The 18,160-nt window shown below is 49.6% G+C and overlaps 1 protein-coding gene across 4 annotated transcripts in view; it reads right to left on the bottom strand.

The window, feature by feature from the left end:
- LOC8030452 (ankyrin repeat domain-containing protein 35) overlaps positions 1-18,160 on the bottom strand; it is a 66,224-nt gene that overhangs the window by 41,656 nt on the left and 6,408 nt on the right. For all 4 annotated transcript variants that reach the window (XM_029992360.3, XM_029992359.3, XM_040500889.2 and 1 more), the window contains exon 3: positions 9,761-9,934. In XM_029992360.3, coding sequence (XP_029848220.2) covers positions 9,761-9,934 — 174 coding nt within the window. The remainder of the gene's footprint in view (positions 1-9,760; positions 9,935-18,160) is intronic.

Below are 18,160 nucleotides of genomic sequence, written 5' to 3'. Positions count from 1 at the left end.
TTTTGGCTTCGATCCCATTGGTTGGCATGCGTCGACAAGGCTCCCATTAGCCGCTGCGCGTCAGTTTCAGCGATGGCTCACCCGATGGCGCTGCGTGTCCGCGAGGTAGCGGCTCCACCGCTCCATGCCCAAGGTCAACACGCCACACACAACAGACGAAAGAAGGGAGCGAAGAGCGGCGTGCATGCTTTCGCATTCACAACTCATAAGAAGTGCTTAAGTGTACCTCGAGCCTTTTTTTTAAAAAGAAATGGTCTAGGGACTGGCCCATTGAATTGGCAATTAGGTTGATGCACGTGATGGCTGATGCACGCCTGTCCTGTCGTGTGTGTTCCTTCATTGTCCCTGCTCTGTTTGCGCTTTTAACCTTTTATTCTGCCTGGTGTCAGATGTTGTGTGTGAGATCGGTCATGGTTTGCGCAAGACACCCCACCATGCAACATTGCCGGATTTCCAGTCAATTACGACGCAACATCATTGAAATGCCGCACCAGCTGATGCTGTCCATTCGCACCACGTCGCGTGGTCGTCCGTGCAATTTTTTTTGCAATGAGCCAAACTGGTAAATAATGCAAATTAATCAGTGAACTATTTACTAAATATCAATTTGTGAGTATACCCTCCAGACAACCTTTATGTGTTTAGGTTTTTCAAGCTTCAAAGAAAGCAAGCAAAATTTATAAAATATCCAAAGTGCGACGTTAGTGCCCTCAGCCATGTGGGATCTTCTAAAATATTGTGCACATTTCTGAAGTTTGAAATAATTAGACACACAAAGGCTACCTTGATGGAAAAAACGCGACGGGATGTTTCTCCTCGTGCTCTTCAACTTCCGTATTAGAGGGGTTTGCACACAAATTAATGCTTTAAAAGTTTGCTCCCTTAATTAGCCAGTTTGGCATGTCACAAAACATATATATTAAATCGTTCAATAGGAGCTAGTGAACAATACTGAATTTGTTCGACATGTGCGGTTTCCACCAGCTATTTTTAAGTCTTGACACAGGTTAGCTGAAACATTCTGTATGTCTGCACTAAGGTATGCTCTGCAGGAAAATGCTCAGGGGCCTGATTTTGGTCACTGCAAGGGCAAGATATAACTTGGTTCTCGTTGAGCGAGCCGAGGTATCATTAACAGATGACTTCCCTGCTGATGCGGGCAAGGGACACGCACTTGTCTGCTACAAAGTGTTATTTGCAAACAGAAGAAGAAAAAAAGTATCTATATATCATTTGCTTATAAAACCAAAAAAAGAAAAGTTGGATTGTTTGCAAAGAATCAAGTCTTGCAGGCAATGTGATCAAACACACAAATAAATTGTGAATGTGTGCCATTTCACAAAGGCAGTGGCCGACAATCTATGCTTGCATTATGAATCTCGAGTTGCTTTGCTGCCATGCAAGTGCTGAAATCTACAGGTGGATGAAGGAATGCACAGGACAAGCACATCAGTGGTCTCAAGACCTCCTTCACCATCCGTGTGTAGGTGAAAATTTCTTCCCAAAACACCACTCGATCGTGAACTCATAAACAGATAAGATATTTCACATTGGTTAATAAAAACGCTTGTGATGTGACATTCACTCAAATAGCTAAGAAATCTTTGCCTCTCAACAAGGACCAAAGTCAAACTCAAGAAGTGAAGCAAATGTAAGATACATAGCATAAATAAATAGCTTGATCCAAAAAAGTGCAATTATCACATGTTAACTTTCTTATTTCACCCTTCATGCATTCATTGCCAGCAAAAGCTAAAATTAACACTGAGAATAAATTTGCAAAATCAAAAAGGGAAGGTGCAGGAAGGGTAAGATAAGCTATATTTCAGTGGTCGGATGAAGGTGAAATGCCCAGCTTCACACGAATGAAGGTATGCTGGGCTATGCTCCAAAGATTCTATAGCACGGCCAGATGTACTATGGTAGTAGTTCACACGTGGACCCCGAAAAAGATTTCTGCAGCCCCCACTGCCTCCTTTATGCTTTCATTCACCCATCACCCATGGCTCGCAACAATATTTTATGGTTGCCAAGCGCGCTATTATTGATCCGCAGTCAATGGGATTGCGGTATTACCCTTGTGGTTCTCCTTTGGGCCACTGCCTTTGGGAGCACCACGTTCGCGGCGAGACGCTCTACCGCGAAGCGAGTTCGTACTCGCGTGGCATGCTGCTCGTTGAGCGCAAACAGACACCAGTCACGTTGGTAACGGTGAGAAACTCAGTTTATTTACAATGAAACAAAAAGAAGAAAACAACGGCTATAAGCTGGTGAACGCCGTCGGTGTGGAGATCGTCCACGGCCGTACGGTCGTTCACAAAGATACAAAGGACGGGGTAAACGCTCACCGGTGCGCCGGACGGTTCCCCGTTGTCGCCGCCGCCGAATCCCAGGAGGAAGAGCGGAGATACTGCTGTCCGCTGGTTTTAAGATAACGGCGGGGGCGAAGTGGCCAATCAAGGAGCGACACGTCGATCTCCTTTGTGCGGTGGTTCGTTACGGAAATCGCCCCAAAGGGGGAGAGGAGGAAGCCACTCACAGTGGTAAGCAGCGCCACCTCTCGCTACGTCGGCGCGGCCGCCACGGCGCGCCAAAACGCTGACGCAACAGAATGTTGCGGGATCACAATCCCCACACTCCCCCCTCCTTAGCCAATAGTCACCCGGAAACGGGTGGACCAACACAAACACACAAGACTAAAATAATAAAAAAAAAGAAAAAGGCCGCCACGGGACACAACAGCCCGGCTCATAGGTCCATGGTCCAAACGTTCGTCCAACGGTCCCTCACCAGCGGTACAGCTCCCAGCGGCAGTCGGTCGGCTGCGTCATCCCGTGACGGTCGCGCACGTGGCGGGTCACCTCCTGAGCGCCCAGGCCGGGGTGGGGCGTCGAGCCCAAAGTGACGAATGTCCCACAGCAGCATTCCGCCGAACGCTCAGACGTCGGACTTGAAGGGCGCCCTTGGACTTTTGGTGGTAGACGTCCGTCTCGGGGTCCCAGTGCTCATGGAGAGTCCGAAGTCGGCGACCCAGCAGCCGTGTTCGTTGACGAGCACGTCCCGGACGGCCAGGTCCCGGTGGATTGTCCCTCGGCTACCGATGTAGTGCATGCCCTGCCAGACCTGCTGGGTGAACTGCGCCAGGTCCCTGGGGCCCTTGGGACTTGTCACGGGACGAACGGGAACAGCTGGTCTCTGGTCGGCGAGCTTTCCGACCGCGGCGCGGGTCCCGAAGATAATGAGCCGGCAGTCCCTGACCGGATGAAGATCCCGACGGCCCACCAAAATGACGAGTTACTGGTTTGGCCCGCGGCCGGCTGGGGTAGCGGGGCTGCTTGACGAGTCACGCCTAGCCGTGGTCCCTGGACGCCGCTGAACGCCGCTAAACTGCCGTAGCCAGGAGACAGCAGCTCCAGAATGACGCGAAGCAAAGGCTGGAGGTCCTCTTTGTAGGTGCGGAACGTACTGCGGTAGAATGACCACTTGGTCTCCTACCGCTTGTGACGACGCTCGCACCGCACTCTTGCGTTGACATGTGGCACACGTGAGCGTAGGTGGCAATAACTGACCAATGGCAGTTACGCGTACCCTTTCCCTCGGAAGCTGTGTTTGGGGGATTCCCCTACGGGTTCATCCGGGAGCGAACGCTGAGGTGACGTATCTAGGTCACTGCTTGCCAGTAAACAATGATGTCTGGCACGTTCGCGAAGGCAGCAGGTGTATTGTGCTTTGCACTTCCCTTAATGTGACATTTCGCCACTTAATGGGGCTGCCTCTACGAAAACTTTGGATAATAGTTCTTCCGTCTACGCAGATTGTAGCGAGACGCCTGTTGTTCATCGTCGGCGTTATCTCGCGCTGCAGGTGCATGTTTCTGCGGGGGCTGAGTTTGCTCGTTGGCCCCGTTTTCCCTCTCATGGTAGGGTTTCAGATCGCACACATGCACCGGCCCACCGACTTTTCTTGATTGCAAGTTTGTCAGATTGTACACGAGTAGGGAGAGAAGTTCTTGCACTTGGTACAGGCCACACCACTTCGGAGCCAAAGCGGCCGAGAAGCCTTTGCTGGCATCACTCAGAACATGGTTGCGTCTGAGGACGAGATCGCCCACTTTGTAGCGGAGATCTTGATGCGAGCGGTCGTACTGAGCTTTTTGTTTCGCTCGCGCTACCCCGAGATTGCGACGCGCCTCTGAGAAGGCTTCCGTCATCCGAGTTTGTAGCTGCCGCGCGTGGTCCGTTTGCGTCGGCTGCGCGTTGTCCACCCCGGCGCTCGCCCCTAGGACACGGTCCATGGGGTTCGGAAGCTCTCTCCCGAATGTGAGGAAAGCGGGGGTGAAGCCCGTCGAACGGTTGAGAGTGGTCCGAAGTGCAAACCCGATCTCGGGGATATATGTGTCCCAGTCACGGTGCCTTTCCGCGAAGGCAGCCAGCATTGGTTTGATGCTTCTGTTACATCGCTCCGTGATGTTCGACTGCGGGTGGTATGGCGTGGTTGTTTTGTGCTTTATGCCAAGGGCCTTGCACGCATTCACGAATACCTTCCCGACGAAGTAGCTCGCTCGGTCAGTCAAAAGAGCTTCGGGGAACCCAAAACGGGTGAAAACCTCCATGAGCTTCTCCGTTATCGCTCGGGCTGTCAGCTTACGGAGTGGAAAAAGGTCCGTCCATTTGCTGAAGTGGTCAGTTACAACCAGTAGATACTGGTGTCCTTTAGGGCTCCTCGGTAGGGGGCCGACCACGTCGCAAGCTGCCAGAGACCATGATTGCTGGCTGGGAATCGGTTGCATTAGGCCCGGCGGTTTGCCGCCTCTCGGTTCGAAGCTTTGGCAAGAGTGGCAGGTGCGGGCATAACGGAAAACGTCCCGTTTCATGCCCGGCCAGGTGGCGATGCGACATAACTTTGAGTAAGTCTTGGAGCCGCTCGCGTGTCCAGCTAAGTGCGAGTCGTGATAGTAGCACAAAACTGTGTTTCTCAGACTGCGGGGTACCACTACCTTGAACGCCTCGTCGGAGTCGTTCTCGGAGGGTATGTACCTCAGCAAGAGCCCGTCATTGCTCAGCAGATATGAATCCTCCGTGCCCGCACCAATACCAGATGCGTCCCGGCACTCGGCGCCTACTACAATACCAGTAGTGTTGCGCCCGGCGGTTGCATTGCCCGCCTCCACGGCGTCCGACTCTTCCGCGAGTCCGTCGATCACCTTTCGACAAAACGGATCATTCTGCTGGGCTTTCAGAAGCTCTTCTTTGCTGAACACAATTCCCACTGCGCTCACTGCGTCTAGGTGGTTGATCGTCTCGTCCGGGGTGGTCAGATCTGCTGCCTCCCTTTGGGACTGAGTCACGGCTTCGCCTGGCACTGTGAGTGTCGTTGGCTCGGCCTGGGTGTTTGCGGAAATCTGTGTGCAGTCTACGGGGGCGCGTGACAATGCGTCCACCACCACGTTTGTGCTGCCTTTCCGGTACCGCACGACATAGTCGTATTTTTGCAACGTCAAAGCCCATCTTGTCAAGCAACCAGCGGGTTCGCGAAGTCGGGAGAGCCATATTAGGCTTTGGTGATCTGTTTCGATCACGAAAGTGGTCCCGTCGACATAAATGTCAAAACGCCGGAGTGCGAAGACGATGGCCAAGCACTCTTGTTCGCATGTGCTGTAGTTCCTTTCAGCTAACGTCAAAGAGCGGCTGGCGAAGGCCACCGCTCGGAGTACACCTTCGTGCTGTTGGAGCACGACCGCGCCCAAGCCCAGATTGCTGGCATCTGTTTCGATCAGAAAGGGCTTGTTCAAGTCGGGTAGCTTGAGTTCAGCTGTGTCCGCGAGCGCTCGGGAGGTGCGGCAAAAGGCCGCTTCCTGCTCGGGACCCCAGCTCCAACTCACGGACTTTCGCAATAGGCATGTCAGTGGTGCTTGAAGCGTCGCGCAGTTTGGGATGAATTGGCGATAGAAGTTCACCATTCCCAGGTAGCGACGGAGGGAGCTCACGTCGGTTGGCGCGGGAAACTCCAGGATTGCCTGTAGCTTGTCGGGATGTGTCGCAAGGCGCCCGCGATCAAGTTTGAACCCGAGCAAGGCAATGTGGGTTTCGGCTATTTGGGCCTTTTCGGGGTTCAGGGTCATTCCCGCGGCTTTTAGCCAGTCGAGTACGTCCTCGAGATGACGTAGGTGATCTTCGAAGGTGTTGGAGTAGACGACAATGTCGTCGAGATAGGCCATTGCGTGTTTCTATTTGGCTTCTCCCAGTACTCAGTCGATCAATCGCTGGAACGTCATAGGCGTTCCGCACAGACCGAAGGGCATTCGCGTGAATTCGAAAAGCCCGCGGTGACAACAGAAGGCTGTTTTTGCCTCGTCACCTGGCTCCATCCGAACCTGGAGGTAGCCTCGGCTAGCGTCCAGGGTGGTGAAGTACCGCGCACTGCCCAAGTTGGACAGAATCGAGTCGATGCTCGGTAGCGGGTAGGCGACCTATCGTGTTGACGTCGTTTAGACGGCGGTAGTCCACGCAAAGACGTGAGCTGCCACCTTTCTTCGGGACCAACACCACAGGGAATTCCCAGGGGCTGTTAGATCGCCGGACAACTCCGGCGTCGATCATTTCGTCCAGGGCACGGTCGATGGCTTTTCGTTTAGCCAAGCTTACGGGTCGCGCGTTCTGCCTTCTTGGCAGTTCGTCGCCCGTGTCAATGCGATGTCGCACTTCGTTTGTGCAGCCCGGTCGGTCCGTGAACATTGCGTCATAGCGGCGCAACAACGACGACAGTCGGGCTTTTCCTCGCCCTGACACGCTGCATGATTGCGTGAGCAGTGGGTGCGTCATTTTCCCGATGGGGGCGGCGCTCGCTGCCATCGGCGCTGGACTCGGTGTCTTGGGGTCAATGATCCGGTTTGGGGAGTTCGTCGTTTCCTCTCGACGGCTCGTCGCGTGAGCCAATGGTGGCGTTGGCGGTACGGCCGGGGGTTCGCAGAAGGGTTTCAGGGGTGCAAACGTGCACTCCCGATGGCCTGCGCTGCTGACGTCGATTACAATGCCTGTTTTGGCAAGGAACTCTCTGCCCAAAATAATGGGCACCGATAGGCCAGGGAGATGAACGAAACGTTGTCGACTTACTCGATTCTCCCATCTCGCGACCAGCCGCACGGTACCAGCCGAAAGGGCGGTTCCGCAGGCTAGGCGAAAGGCAGTGTTGCATTCTCGGAGTCGGACAGAATTTTGTCGAAGGTGAGTCAAAACTTCGTCGCCGAACATCGAAGCGCTTGCTCCGGTGTCAAGGAGTGCCTTGAACGGCTTGCCGGCGATCGTTACAGAAATGAACGGGGCCGGCGTACAGGTCGGGAAGCCTATTCTGTAGGCGGTTGGTAAAAGAGTGGCCATGGGACCCTCCGATTCTTTGTTAGCCACCGGTCCGTCCGTCGAAGGGCCGTTGACCGGTGGCTTTGCTCGTTTCCCGCACGGTGCGATTCCGTGTTCGGCCGTTCCGGGCACTGGCAAGCGAGATGATCGGGGCGATTGCACCGAAAACATCTTTTGCTGTCGCCTCGCCGGGGGTTCCGCTGTGCGTTTTGGTTTTGGCCGGCTCTGTCGTAGCGTGCATCGGCTCGCTGACCTTGAGAGAGCCTCGTTTGCTCCTGCCTCGCTGCCTCGTTGGGGCGCGAGTCGGTGGTTCTGAACTGCGGCGTCGGCCGGCTTGTTCGTCTGCCGTAGGGGTACGGGTCGAGCACACGATCTGAGATTGCGTACGTATCTCGCCCCGATCTTCCGCATAGTTTGCGGAATCGTAGCGCCTCGGTGTTCGAGATGGCGTGTCCCCGCTCCACGTGCAGCGCAGTTCGAGGGCCGCTGACGCTGGAGGCGGAGGCCGGTACGCACGGGCAGCAAGAATGTCTCCCTGACGGCGCCGAGCCTCGGAGGCAAGCTCGTTCAGGTCGCGGAAACGACTGCCTCGAAGATACGCAGCGAAAGTCGAGTGGCTTTGGCGTATGACGCGTTCCACTCGCTCTGCATTGGGAGCTGAGGGTTCCGCGAGCTCGAAGAGCTCTTGCATGGCTCGTACAAACTCCAGCAGGGACTTGTCCGGATGCTGGGTTCGCTGTTCAAGCTCCTGCCGCATCCTTCTCTCGTAGCCGGCGGGAAGGAATTCGCGGCGGAACGCCTCTCGGAACTGATTGAGCGTTCCGGGTTGGTCACCGACAAGTCGGAACCAGCGGGCGGCTTCGTCGACGAGCGCGATTGGCAGAATGCGCTCAAATATTTCACGATCGGACATTCGCATTGCGCGTTGGTACTTCCATAAATCGTCAAGGAAGTCCGTAGCGCTCGCTTTGTCTGCATAACCCCGATAAGTCGGGACGGGAATTTGGACCGGAGGTCGTTGGGCCTGTGGTGCGAGTGTTGTCGTTCGCAACGCACCTGTCAGACTCTCAATCACACGTGCCGCGTTTTCGAGCAAGGTGTGATGAGGCGCCGCAGCGGTTTCTCCGTGGGGAGACCGGTAGGCTTCGCTTTGTGCCAGCGGCGGAGCACGTGCGTTCAGGGAAGATCCGGGAGTGATGGCGCGCGTCCGCAATGGCGTCGGAACCACGCTCGGCTCCAAGGGTGCGCCGTAGGGCGCTTCTCGTTGGAGGGCTGGCATTCCGGTTTCTCGTTGAAGTAGGGGCCGCGCGAATGCGTCGGCCGCGGTCGCCAGAGGGAGCAAATTTGAGAAGTCGGTCTGCATCGTCACGGTAAGCACTGGTTGCGCGAGGACTCGTCACTCGGCAGCGGTCGCCACACACAGACGTACCAGGATTCTGGTCGTCGGCCCTTTTGTTGGGCGCCAAATTGTGGTTCTCCTTTGGGCCACTGCCTTTGGGAGTACCACGTTCGCGGCGAGACGCTCTACTGCGAAGCAAGTTCGTACTCGCGTGGCATGCTGCTCGTTGAGCGCAAACAGACACCAGTCACGTTGATAACGGTGAGAAACTCTGTTTATTTACAATGAAACAAAAAGAAAACAACGGCTATAAGCTGGTGAACGCCGTCGGTGTGGAGATCGCCCACGGCCGAACGGTCGTTCACAAAGATACAAAGGACGGGGTAAACGCTCACCAGTGCACCGGACGGTTCCCCGTTGTTGCCGCCGCCGAATCCCAGGAAGAAGAGCGGAGATACTGCTGTCCGCTGGTTTTAAGATAACGGCGGGGGCGAAGTGGCCAATCAAGGAGCGACACGTCGATCTCCTTTGTGCAGGGGTTCGTTACGGAAATCGCCCCAAAGGGGGAGAGGAGGAAGCCACTCACAGTGGTAAGCAGCGCCACCTCTCGCTACATCGGCGCGGCCGCCACGGTGCGCCAAAACGCTGACGCGACAGAATGTTGAGGGATCACAATCCCCACACCCTGTAAGAACAAGTTATGAAGCATCAACATAATAACGTCATGTGCTGCATATCAAGCCATCTGTGACTATAACTGTTGAAATATAGTACATGTAAGACCACAAACAAGTTTGTAAGTAGCAGAAGCTAATGACACCTCAATTAAAAAAAAAAATAAAAAAAAAAAATAACTTTTTTTTTTTTTACAAACAAAGTTTTTGCTAAGACTTTTGTAAAAGAAAGCACTTCCAAAAGCTAGCCTACGAGCGGAGCGGTATGCGAGGTCAGGTCTCGGCAGGCTTTTCTTCCTGCAACCTTATCCAAGATGCTTTTTCAAGCAGGCCCGCCCTCAAGACGACCTTGTTCCGTAAAAAAAGAAGAGCAAGGAAGCAGCAGGCACAACCTTGTTCCTCGCCAAGACGTCGGCATCAAACTGCACCAACAGCAGGGCCATGTCGGGTTGGCCCGTGGAGAGAGCCAGGTGCAGAGCCGTGTCGAGGTTCTGGTCGGGGACGTCGGGGTTCGCCCTCTGCTCGAGCAGACACCTCACCACTTCCCGGTGTTGACCTTCCACAGCCTAAAAAGAGAGAATTGATGCATACTGAAATATCTATATTTTTTTTTCCCTTCTTCTAAGTGGAATGCTTTTATGAACCGGTTTCCAAGTTTGTAACATCACGACACACAGTGACGTAAGTGATGTCGAGCGCCGGGGTCACGGGTTTGGTGTCGCGTTCACTCGAGTTTGCGGGCAAATATTGTGCGTTGTGCTCTAAAAGACGCTCAATAAGCCTCCGTTCTGCATAATTTGGAGTTTATATGTAGGGTCCAGATGAAAGAACCGAGGAAACGATGGAGCACGGCTGTGGCAGCTGCACTGCAGTGGCAACAGATGTGCTTTTACAAGCAGGTGGCTAATGTGTGATGGCCATCTGTTCACTTCTTTTCTCTGAAATGGAGCTCGCCAAATTGAGCTGCATGTTGGATCTGAGCTTGCTTCGTTGGACACGATTCTCTGCGGTACGGTTGCGCACCGCTGAAAAATGCGGTTATCTAATGCAGGAAATCGTGGGGAGGTGGAGCCCTTATCAATACACCAACTTGACTCTGCTACATCACGCCAAAGTTGTGGTGCTTCGGGCAAACTCCTGGTCTAGGGCTGAGGGCAGAAGTCGCTATGCGGGACGGGCATTATTGCATTGTTTTTGAAGAAACAAGAATGAAACCTGCCTCCTCGTCAAAATGTCGAGACTGGCGCTGTACCAAAAGAGCCGGGAAGGGTGTAAAGATCAGTTTTCGTGTGTTTTCCGCTTGCTCGGTTCATCAAAGAATGTGGATAGGTGCAACAAAAAGGGAACACCAGACACCGTCGAACCACGAGTGCTTGTGCGGGAAGTACTTTGGGTTGGATGCACGGACACTTGTGGTTGTCAGATCTATTGTTTTGTTCTAACATGATCACGGGAAAACAGTCAAGTTGTCCAGACTACCCGCAGACCACGTTCAGTGCGTTTTCACGTTCAAACGGCCGCCTGATCATTCAGACTGTCTTCTGCTCTTTCAAACTCGTCTGCTTGTTCAAACTGTTGTCTCCTCGTTCAAACAACAGCAGCTTGTACACCAAACATTTACCCAGTAATTGTGATCAGAAGTAAGTGTGGGCCTCAAAAGACTTTTAAGTTTGAAGGTTGTTCGGGGTAAGCATGCTCGGTGTAAGCAGTAGATGCAAGGATCATGTTGATAATTGTTACCAGTGGCCATCACCGACTTGTTTTGCCTGATTCACTCGGTCCAATTCTCCTTGTGATTTTCAGTATTGACGTTGAGCATTGCAGCTATCGTTCACGCATCTTCTGCATCCCGAAGGACGTCGTGACTGAAAATAGTGAGCAGAATCTCATTATGTGAATCAGGCTTTAGCGCCCATTCTGCGGCATCCACGTTTAATGAATCATCACAGTGTAACGAGCCTTGTTAATTTCACTCAGGCCACTAAAGTAGTAGTAGTAAGGCATTGCTAGGAAGATGTCGAATGAACAATTGCAATGCAGAAAAGAGCACATTGGAATTGTTGAGAAAAGAGGCTAACACCGATGCCGACAACATCACATTCTAATGGTTTGTTGATGCGGGATGCAGCGCTTTGTGCCCACATGCCATCATGCATGCGTGGCACCTGTGGCATGGCACTAGGGGTGCTCAGGCTTACATGTAAACATGAATTTGTGTATAGCCACATTCGAGTAAAAGATGCATGATATTTGTATGCCGCATTTGCAACAAGATGATAGCTGTGTCAGTGCTTGTACTTCTACTTCATAAGTTTAGAATTAAAGCAATCATATCAACACATGCATGTGCATTTGGTATATTGGTAGAACCAGATGATACAATAGTGTGCAGATAGAGGAAGCATCATTCCTAGGGGACAAGCAAATAATTATTTGTTGCAAGATTAAAAAAAAAGAAAGAAAATATCAGTTTGCTTAAACAAAGGTAGCACCTGCATCACTAATTTGACAAAGGATCATCTGAGAATGCATTGAATCAGCAGCTGGTGCACCCATCTGTTAACTAATAGCTTAATGACCGGTGAATGCAGCTAAAATCATTCCCACGTTCAAGCGAAATCAGCCCCAAATGGCTGTTCTTATCAAAACGAAATGCCCGAGAGGCAGCAGGCTTGCTCTCAGGCAGTTCAGTGATGCTCCCTTTATACGGGGTTTTCCTACACCTACTATAGCTGCCCCATGAAATGGCTTATTTGTGATTACTTATTTATATTTAGAGTTAGGTGCACTACCTCTCAGACAATTATAGGAGAGGCGGATTAGAAACCCTTTCTTTGGCCTTTTGGAGCCTTAAAGAGACACTGACAGGGTATTTATGCTCGCAGAGGTTTTTAGTTGTACGTGACATACGAGAACCCAACTACCCAAAACAGAACCTGCGGCTCAAAATTCGGTTTCCTTCCGCCCGAAAATCGCCCATTGAGAACTGGCTGGTTTGAGTCGCGCTCACTCTCTTCTTTGTGGTCACAGGCTGTTTTCTAAGGTTTAGACACAACCACTTAATTTAATCAAAGCCAGGGGTCATTGAAGGCACACATACACACTCAATATTAAAAATTAAAAAAAAGATGAAACCCATTTTTTGTGGCTTTTGAAAAACGGCAAATACGTTGATTGAAAAAAAAAAAGTTGCACGGATAACCAGAAGCATTCTGCGCGTTCACCGCATTCTCAACATGGCGTTGTATTGCGTATCGCGGGACTCGCGGGCTGGACAGCGATAACGGCAAACAACAGCAGTAGGACCCTACAGAACTGTCGCTCGCAGTACCAGCGAATTTGTCTTCCTTCGAAAGAGAACACACCCGACCACCAATCCGATTCGCACAAAGACGTCGCCGAGTCATCGCCTCTTCTCGTGGCTAAAAATATCACTCAAGCAGTTGTCCCCTATTGGGTCTCGCATAAAACAATTTGTAAAAACGAATATTCAGAGCTGTAAAGTAGCTCAGTGGAAAGGTGTCCGCTTCACACGCAGCGGACCCAGGTTCAATCCCGCAATGTAAAAAACAGTTTTTTTCTTTCTATTTTTTTTTTAAGCATTTTGCGATATTTACGCATTTCTTTTGTACAATTATCACTAGGAAAAAAGAAAAAGCCTGGACGAAACGTTGGTGAACTAAATGGTATGGGGCTCCCTTTTTGACACCTGCAAACTCAATGCAGTCACTTTCCACAAAGTGCAATGAGCATACAAACCGGGTAGCACCCAGCTTCCGAGATGCCCGTAGCTGTTCTGGCAGAATTACAGCCAGCCATTGGTCCCAATCCCGTTGATCTTTCGGAAACTTGTGCAGACTCTGTTGCACAATGCCACTTTTGGATGCAGAACCTTTGAGGCAGCTCTTCACGCAACATCTTGGGGGCATTCTTTTCGGAGACGATTACGGGCATTCACCACGGGCACTCACTACTCATTTCCAACTCTTCGATGTACAAAACAACTCATCTTGAAGTGCAGAACAGCCGGAAGAACAAACATAATTGCAAAGCAAGCACATGGCAAACAATACACGCAACAATGTAATGTCGTCTGTTGAACGCAACCAAAAAAAAACGGAGGGGAAAAAAAAAGAAGAAAAGTGCGGTCGGGTGTAGCTATGTGACTTCCGGCACACTCTCCTCATTATTTCTCCGACCTCCGTGCGCAGGTTTCCGTTTCGAGCAGTTGCGTTTCTTGGCTTTTGTTAAAAATATATGTGACTCTGTAGTAAATTATTAATTGGGTAGTCTTCTGATACCATATAAAATTGCCTGGCTAAAAAATGAAAAAAAAATTTTTTGGAGGGTGTCAGTGTCCCTTTAAATATATTTTCTCAAAGACAGCACAACAAGTTATGGAATAAAAATGTAATAATTGGGATCCAATTTAAAAAAAAAAAAAAGCAATGAAGGGGAACATTACATTGAATGCAAAGTGTACAAGCATAACCTTCCAATCTTCCATGCATCAGTAGTTGCCTACGTTAGCACAATTTTCTCATGAGAATCGCTGTCTTCGAAAGCCATGCAATTCCCACAAAGTCAACCACAAAGAACCACTACTTCCTGCACAATCCCTTCACCAGAGTAACTTAAAATGCATCTTGTAGATCAATAGGTGAGCTGAAAGAAGCACAACTTTGCAGACATGTTTTTAGGCAGTGCTTCGATGGCAATAATTTCACAAAAACGTATTCCTGCAACCAACAGTTTGAAACAAGATACTCGTAACGTCTACACGCTCGGCACCATCATTACACAAAAAAAGATATCAGAGCACGACAAGAAGAAAAGGTGACTGAACGGCTCCAAGCGCTTCGTCGCAACAAGTGCCCCTATATGGGCCCTTCTCCACGAGGTGACGGGACAGACTGGCGTCTGGTAGCGCTCAGTGCACAGCTACGTTGCTCTTCATCTCAAAGCTCAGAAGCATGCATTAATAGGATATTGAACTGAACTAAAACCAAAAAGAAAGCTCTCTTTTTCTGCAGACCGGAACTGAACCAAACCACTACAATTCTGCTCATTCAGGAGCAGAAACTTAACAAGCTTTCCAGTGTTTGCTTCAATGAGAGAAATGCGGCGTGTGCAATGAATGTCTCGAAAAGCAGTGTAACACATACATTTCTGTGTATTCATTGAAAAGCTATGTCCTCTGGAGCCTCACCTTGAAAGCTAACTTTTAAAATAGAACATGCTAGAAAATATTTCTGTGCAGAAGTTTGTTTTTTGTGGATGCTGTGGAGAATGATCAATTGGTAACATCATACTGTGCTATTTTGTTCTTGTTTTGCTAGTTCTATAAGGTATTTCTGACATGACTGCTGGAAAAACCACAAGACGGCAAAAGCCTTTTCTATTTCTGTATTTTGATTATAATTTGTATGCATACCATATATTACTTTTTTTTATTATTGATATGCGAGGAATAATGCGATCAAGTGTCGGTTTTATGAACTGGCTTTTTGATGAGCATATCTTATATACAAACTTACATTTTTCTATATTTTTAGTGATAGAAAACTGAGTACATGTTTTCTTTTCTGCTATTCTGTCCACCACCCTAAAGTTTTGCCTCTGGCACTGTGGCATAGTGCAAGTAAGTCATTAAATAAGTAAATACACAAATAAATGAAAACAAGGCTAGTAAAAACACAATTTCGAAAGCTGTTGCCTAATTTTAGCCAAAGATAGAAGCTGACATCATACTAGGTGAAACAACAATTTTTGGATGTGTATGTTATCTTCCATTTTGTTTACTTCGGGCCAGAAATACCGCATTTACTCGCATTTACATAATGAATGCAACTCCAATTTTTGGCTCCACGAGTCTCGAACTGCATCCAACTTTGCTAACCACCAAGCCCACCAAGCCAATTTTCTTCTGTCGCCAAGCGGTCAGGCCAAGTCAAGTCAAGCCAAGCTGCTCTCGTAATGGCTGCAGGTGCATAGTTGCGGATGTGATCGACCGTAAAACCGAGTGGCGCGTACGCTTGACGAAGCTTCGGCAAAAGGTGCGCCGAAAGTGCACTATAAAGGTTCACAATTTATAAAGCATGGTTACTTTGGCGCGCCCACGACCAGCGTGGGTGCACCTCCGTCAGTGGAGACGTGCCACAGTACCTTGCGGTGTCATATTGGCACCTAATATGACATTTGCAGGAAGTGTGTAAATGCAAAAAGTTTACCCACCGTAATGAATACACCACCCAATATGTGTCAACTTTTCAGGAAAAAAAAAGAGCATTGATTATGCGTGTAAATATGGTACAAACTGAAAACTCCAAACCTGGATCTCACAACGGATAGGGGAGGGAACCCAATTATTGCCAGGATTCTGGTTCGAAAAATAACACCAGGTTTTAAATTTGTCTTAATAGACCATACGAGAAATTGTTCGAACGTCTGGCAACACCCTGCGTGCTGCCATCTTTGTTGCTTCGAGATTCCTCAGCTGCTTGTCTATTTCACAGCGTTGTCGGTAAGGATCGAGGCTTACCGCTTTTGAGCTGAGGGTTAGTATTGTTTTACGCTCTTCTTGTGCATGTATGTGCTTGTCCCCCCGCCGGTCGCTGGTTTCTCGATGCAACCAATGTGGCGGACGTACACTTCAGCTCAAAATTTGGCTTTGAGTGCCCGCAAAGGCACAGATGGCTGGTTTTCGAAAGCGCTTTCTCAGCGTGAGTGCTTGTGCGAATGAAGGGTTCCTCAGAGCTACGCTTTCGTGACCTGGCCTCTGCCAGCGCCAAAGCCAACTGGTGAGACGAAGCATGTTCTTAAGCGGCCCACTAGATGGCACTGTGCATTTCGCATATCTAAAGTCCCTTGATAAAATCCACACTTACAAGTACCGCCAACCGTTGTTGTGGAAACACGCAAGACACGTGCCACAAGTGGGTGCTCCGCCGCCATTTGCTTCGAAGGGCCGCTCGAGAAACGGGCCTCGTGCACTGGCACATTTGACGCTACTTGCAAGACAAGCGCAAAAACATTGAGGGGCTTTATGCATATCCTCCGTTACGTTAAACTATAGGACCCAACAGAAAGGGTCCTAAATATATTTAAATGTTATTGATACACACAGCTGTGTCAATAACTAAATGGTGCCTGCCATAGTTTTGTTCAAATTGGTTAAGAACACCACTGAAAAAATTAACTGGCTGAGGCTATATATTTTTAATATCAAAGCCTCTCCGGAGATATGGCTCAAACTACTAATGGCAGTCAAAAAACATGAATCAATGAGGCAGACAGCAAGAGAGGGCATGCAAGAAAGGCGTTTAAGGGACACTGACACCCCCCAAAATTTTGTTTCCTTTTTTGTCACGTGATTTATTATGGTGTTGGAATACTACCCAATTAATATTTTGCTACAGAGTCACATATTTTTTTAATAAAGTAAAAAAACGCAACTTCTTGAAACCGAAACCGAAACTCCCGCACCCCACGGAGAAGTGGACAGGATAGAGTGAGTGGCGGAAGTCACGTGGCTACACCCAACCGTGAGTTTTTTTGTTTTTTTTCTTTCTCTTCTCTGCACATAGCAGACGAATTGTGTTCGTTCACCGTGCGATTCCTTTGCAGTTATGTTTGCTCCGTTCGCTGTTCTGTACTTCAAGATGAGTTGTTTTGTACATTTAAGTGTTGGCAATTAGTAGTGAGTGCCTGTGGTGAATTCCCGTGACCGGCTCCGAAAAGAATACTCCCAAGATGTTGCGTGAAGAGCTGCCTCACATGTCCTGACTCTGAAAGTGGCATTGCGCGGCAGAGTGCACAACTTTCCGAAAGATCAACGGGTCGGGATCGATGGATGGCTACAATTCCTGTAGAACAGTTACGCGAAGCTCGGAAAGCGGACGCTACCCGATTCATATGCTCCTTGCATTTTGTGGAAAGTGACCACATCGAGTTCGCAGGTGTCAAAAATAGAATCCCATATCATTTAGTTCCCAGCGACGTATCGTCCACAACAATTGGTTTTTTTTCAGTGATAATTGTAAAAACAGAAATGTAAACATAACAAAATGCTTAAAAAAAAAAAAAAAGTACACAAACATTAGGGATTGAACCCGTGGCCTCTGCGTGTGAAGCAAACGTCTTTCCACTGAGCTACTGAACAAACTCTTTCATGCGTAGTAATGAACCAGGTCGACTGTATGTCGGAAGTTTGCTGCCGATTTCCCTTCAATACATGCACTCCCGGCTTGAAGTCGGGCAGCACCACACATAAGCCACATTCGCACCTCGTAAAGAAACCGTACGCGTGCGTATTCAACTCAAAGTACGCACTTTGTGCTTGACGTTTGAGCGAGCGATGTCTTCAGCCATAAGAAGGGACGACGACTCGGCGACGTCTTCGTGCAATCGGCTTACTGGTCGGGCGTGTCGTACGGGATGAATATCAGTTCTTTTGATCGGTAAATTTCTCTTTCGAAGGAAGACAGAATTCACCGGTGCCGTGAACGACAGTTCTGAAGTAGAGGTCCAACGCCCGTCGTCCACTGCCATTCGCTAGTCCCACGATATGCGAAACGACGCCATGTTGAGAATTATGCAGTGAAAGCACAGAATGCTTCCAGTTGTCTGTGCTACCTTTTTTTTTTTTCAATCAACGTATTTGCAGCTTTTTGGAAGCCACAAAAAATGGGTTTCATATTTTTTCTATTTTTAATATTGACTGTGTGCCTCAATGACCCACGACTTTGATTAAATTAGATGGTCGCGTCGAAACCTTAGAAAACGGCCTGTGA

This window comes from Ixodes scapularis, unplaced genomic scaffold (genome assembly GCF_016920785.2).
Source record: "Ixodes scapularis isolate PalLabHiFi unplaced genomic scaffold, ASM1692078v2 PGA_scaffold2__306_contigs__length_199485367, whole genome shotgun sequence".
In the NCBI taxonomy this organism is placed as follows: Eukaryota; Metazoa; Arthropoda; class Arachnida; order Ixodida; family Ixodidae; genus Ixodes; species Ixodes scapularis.
The sequence above is the reverse complement of the archived record's forward strand: the minus strand, read 5'-3'. Positions and strand labels throughout refer to the sequence as shown.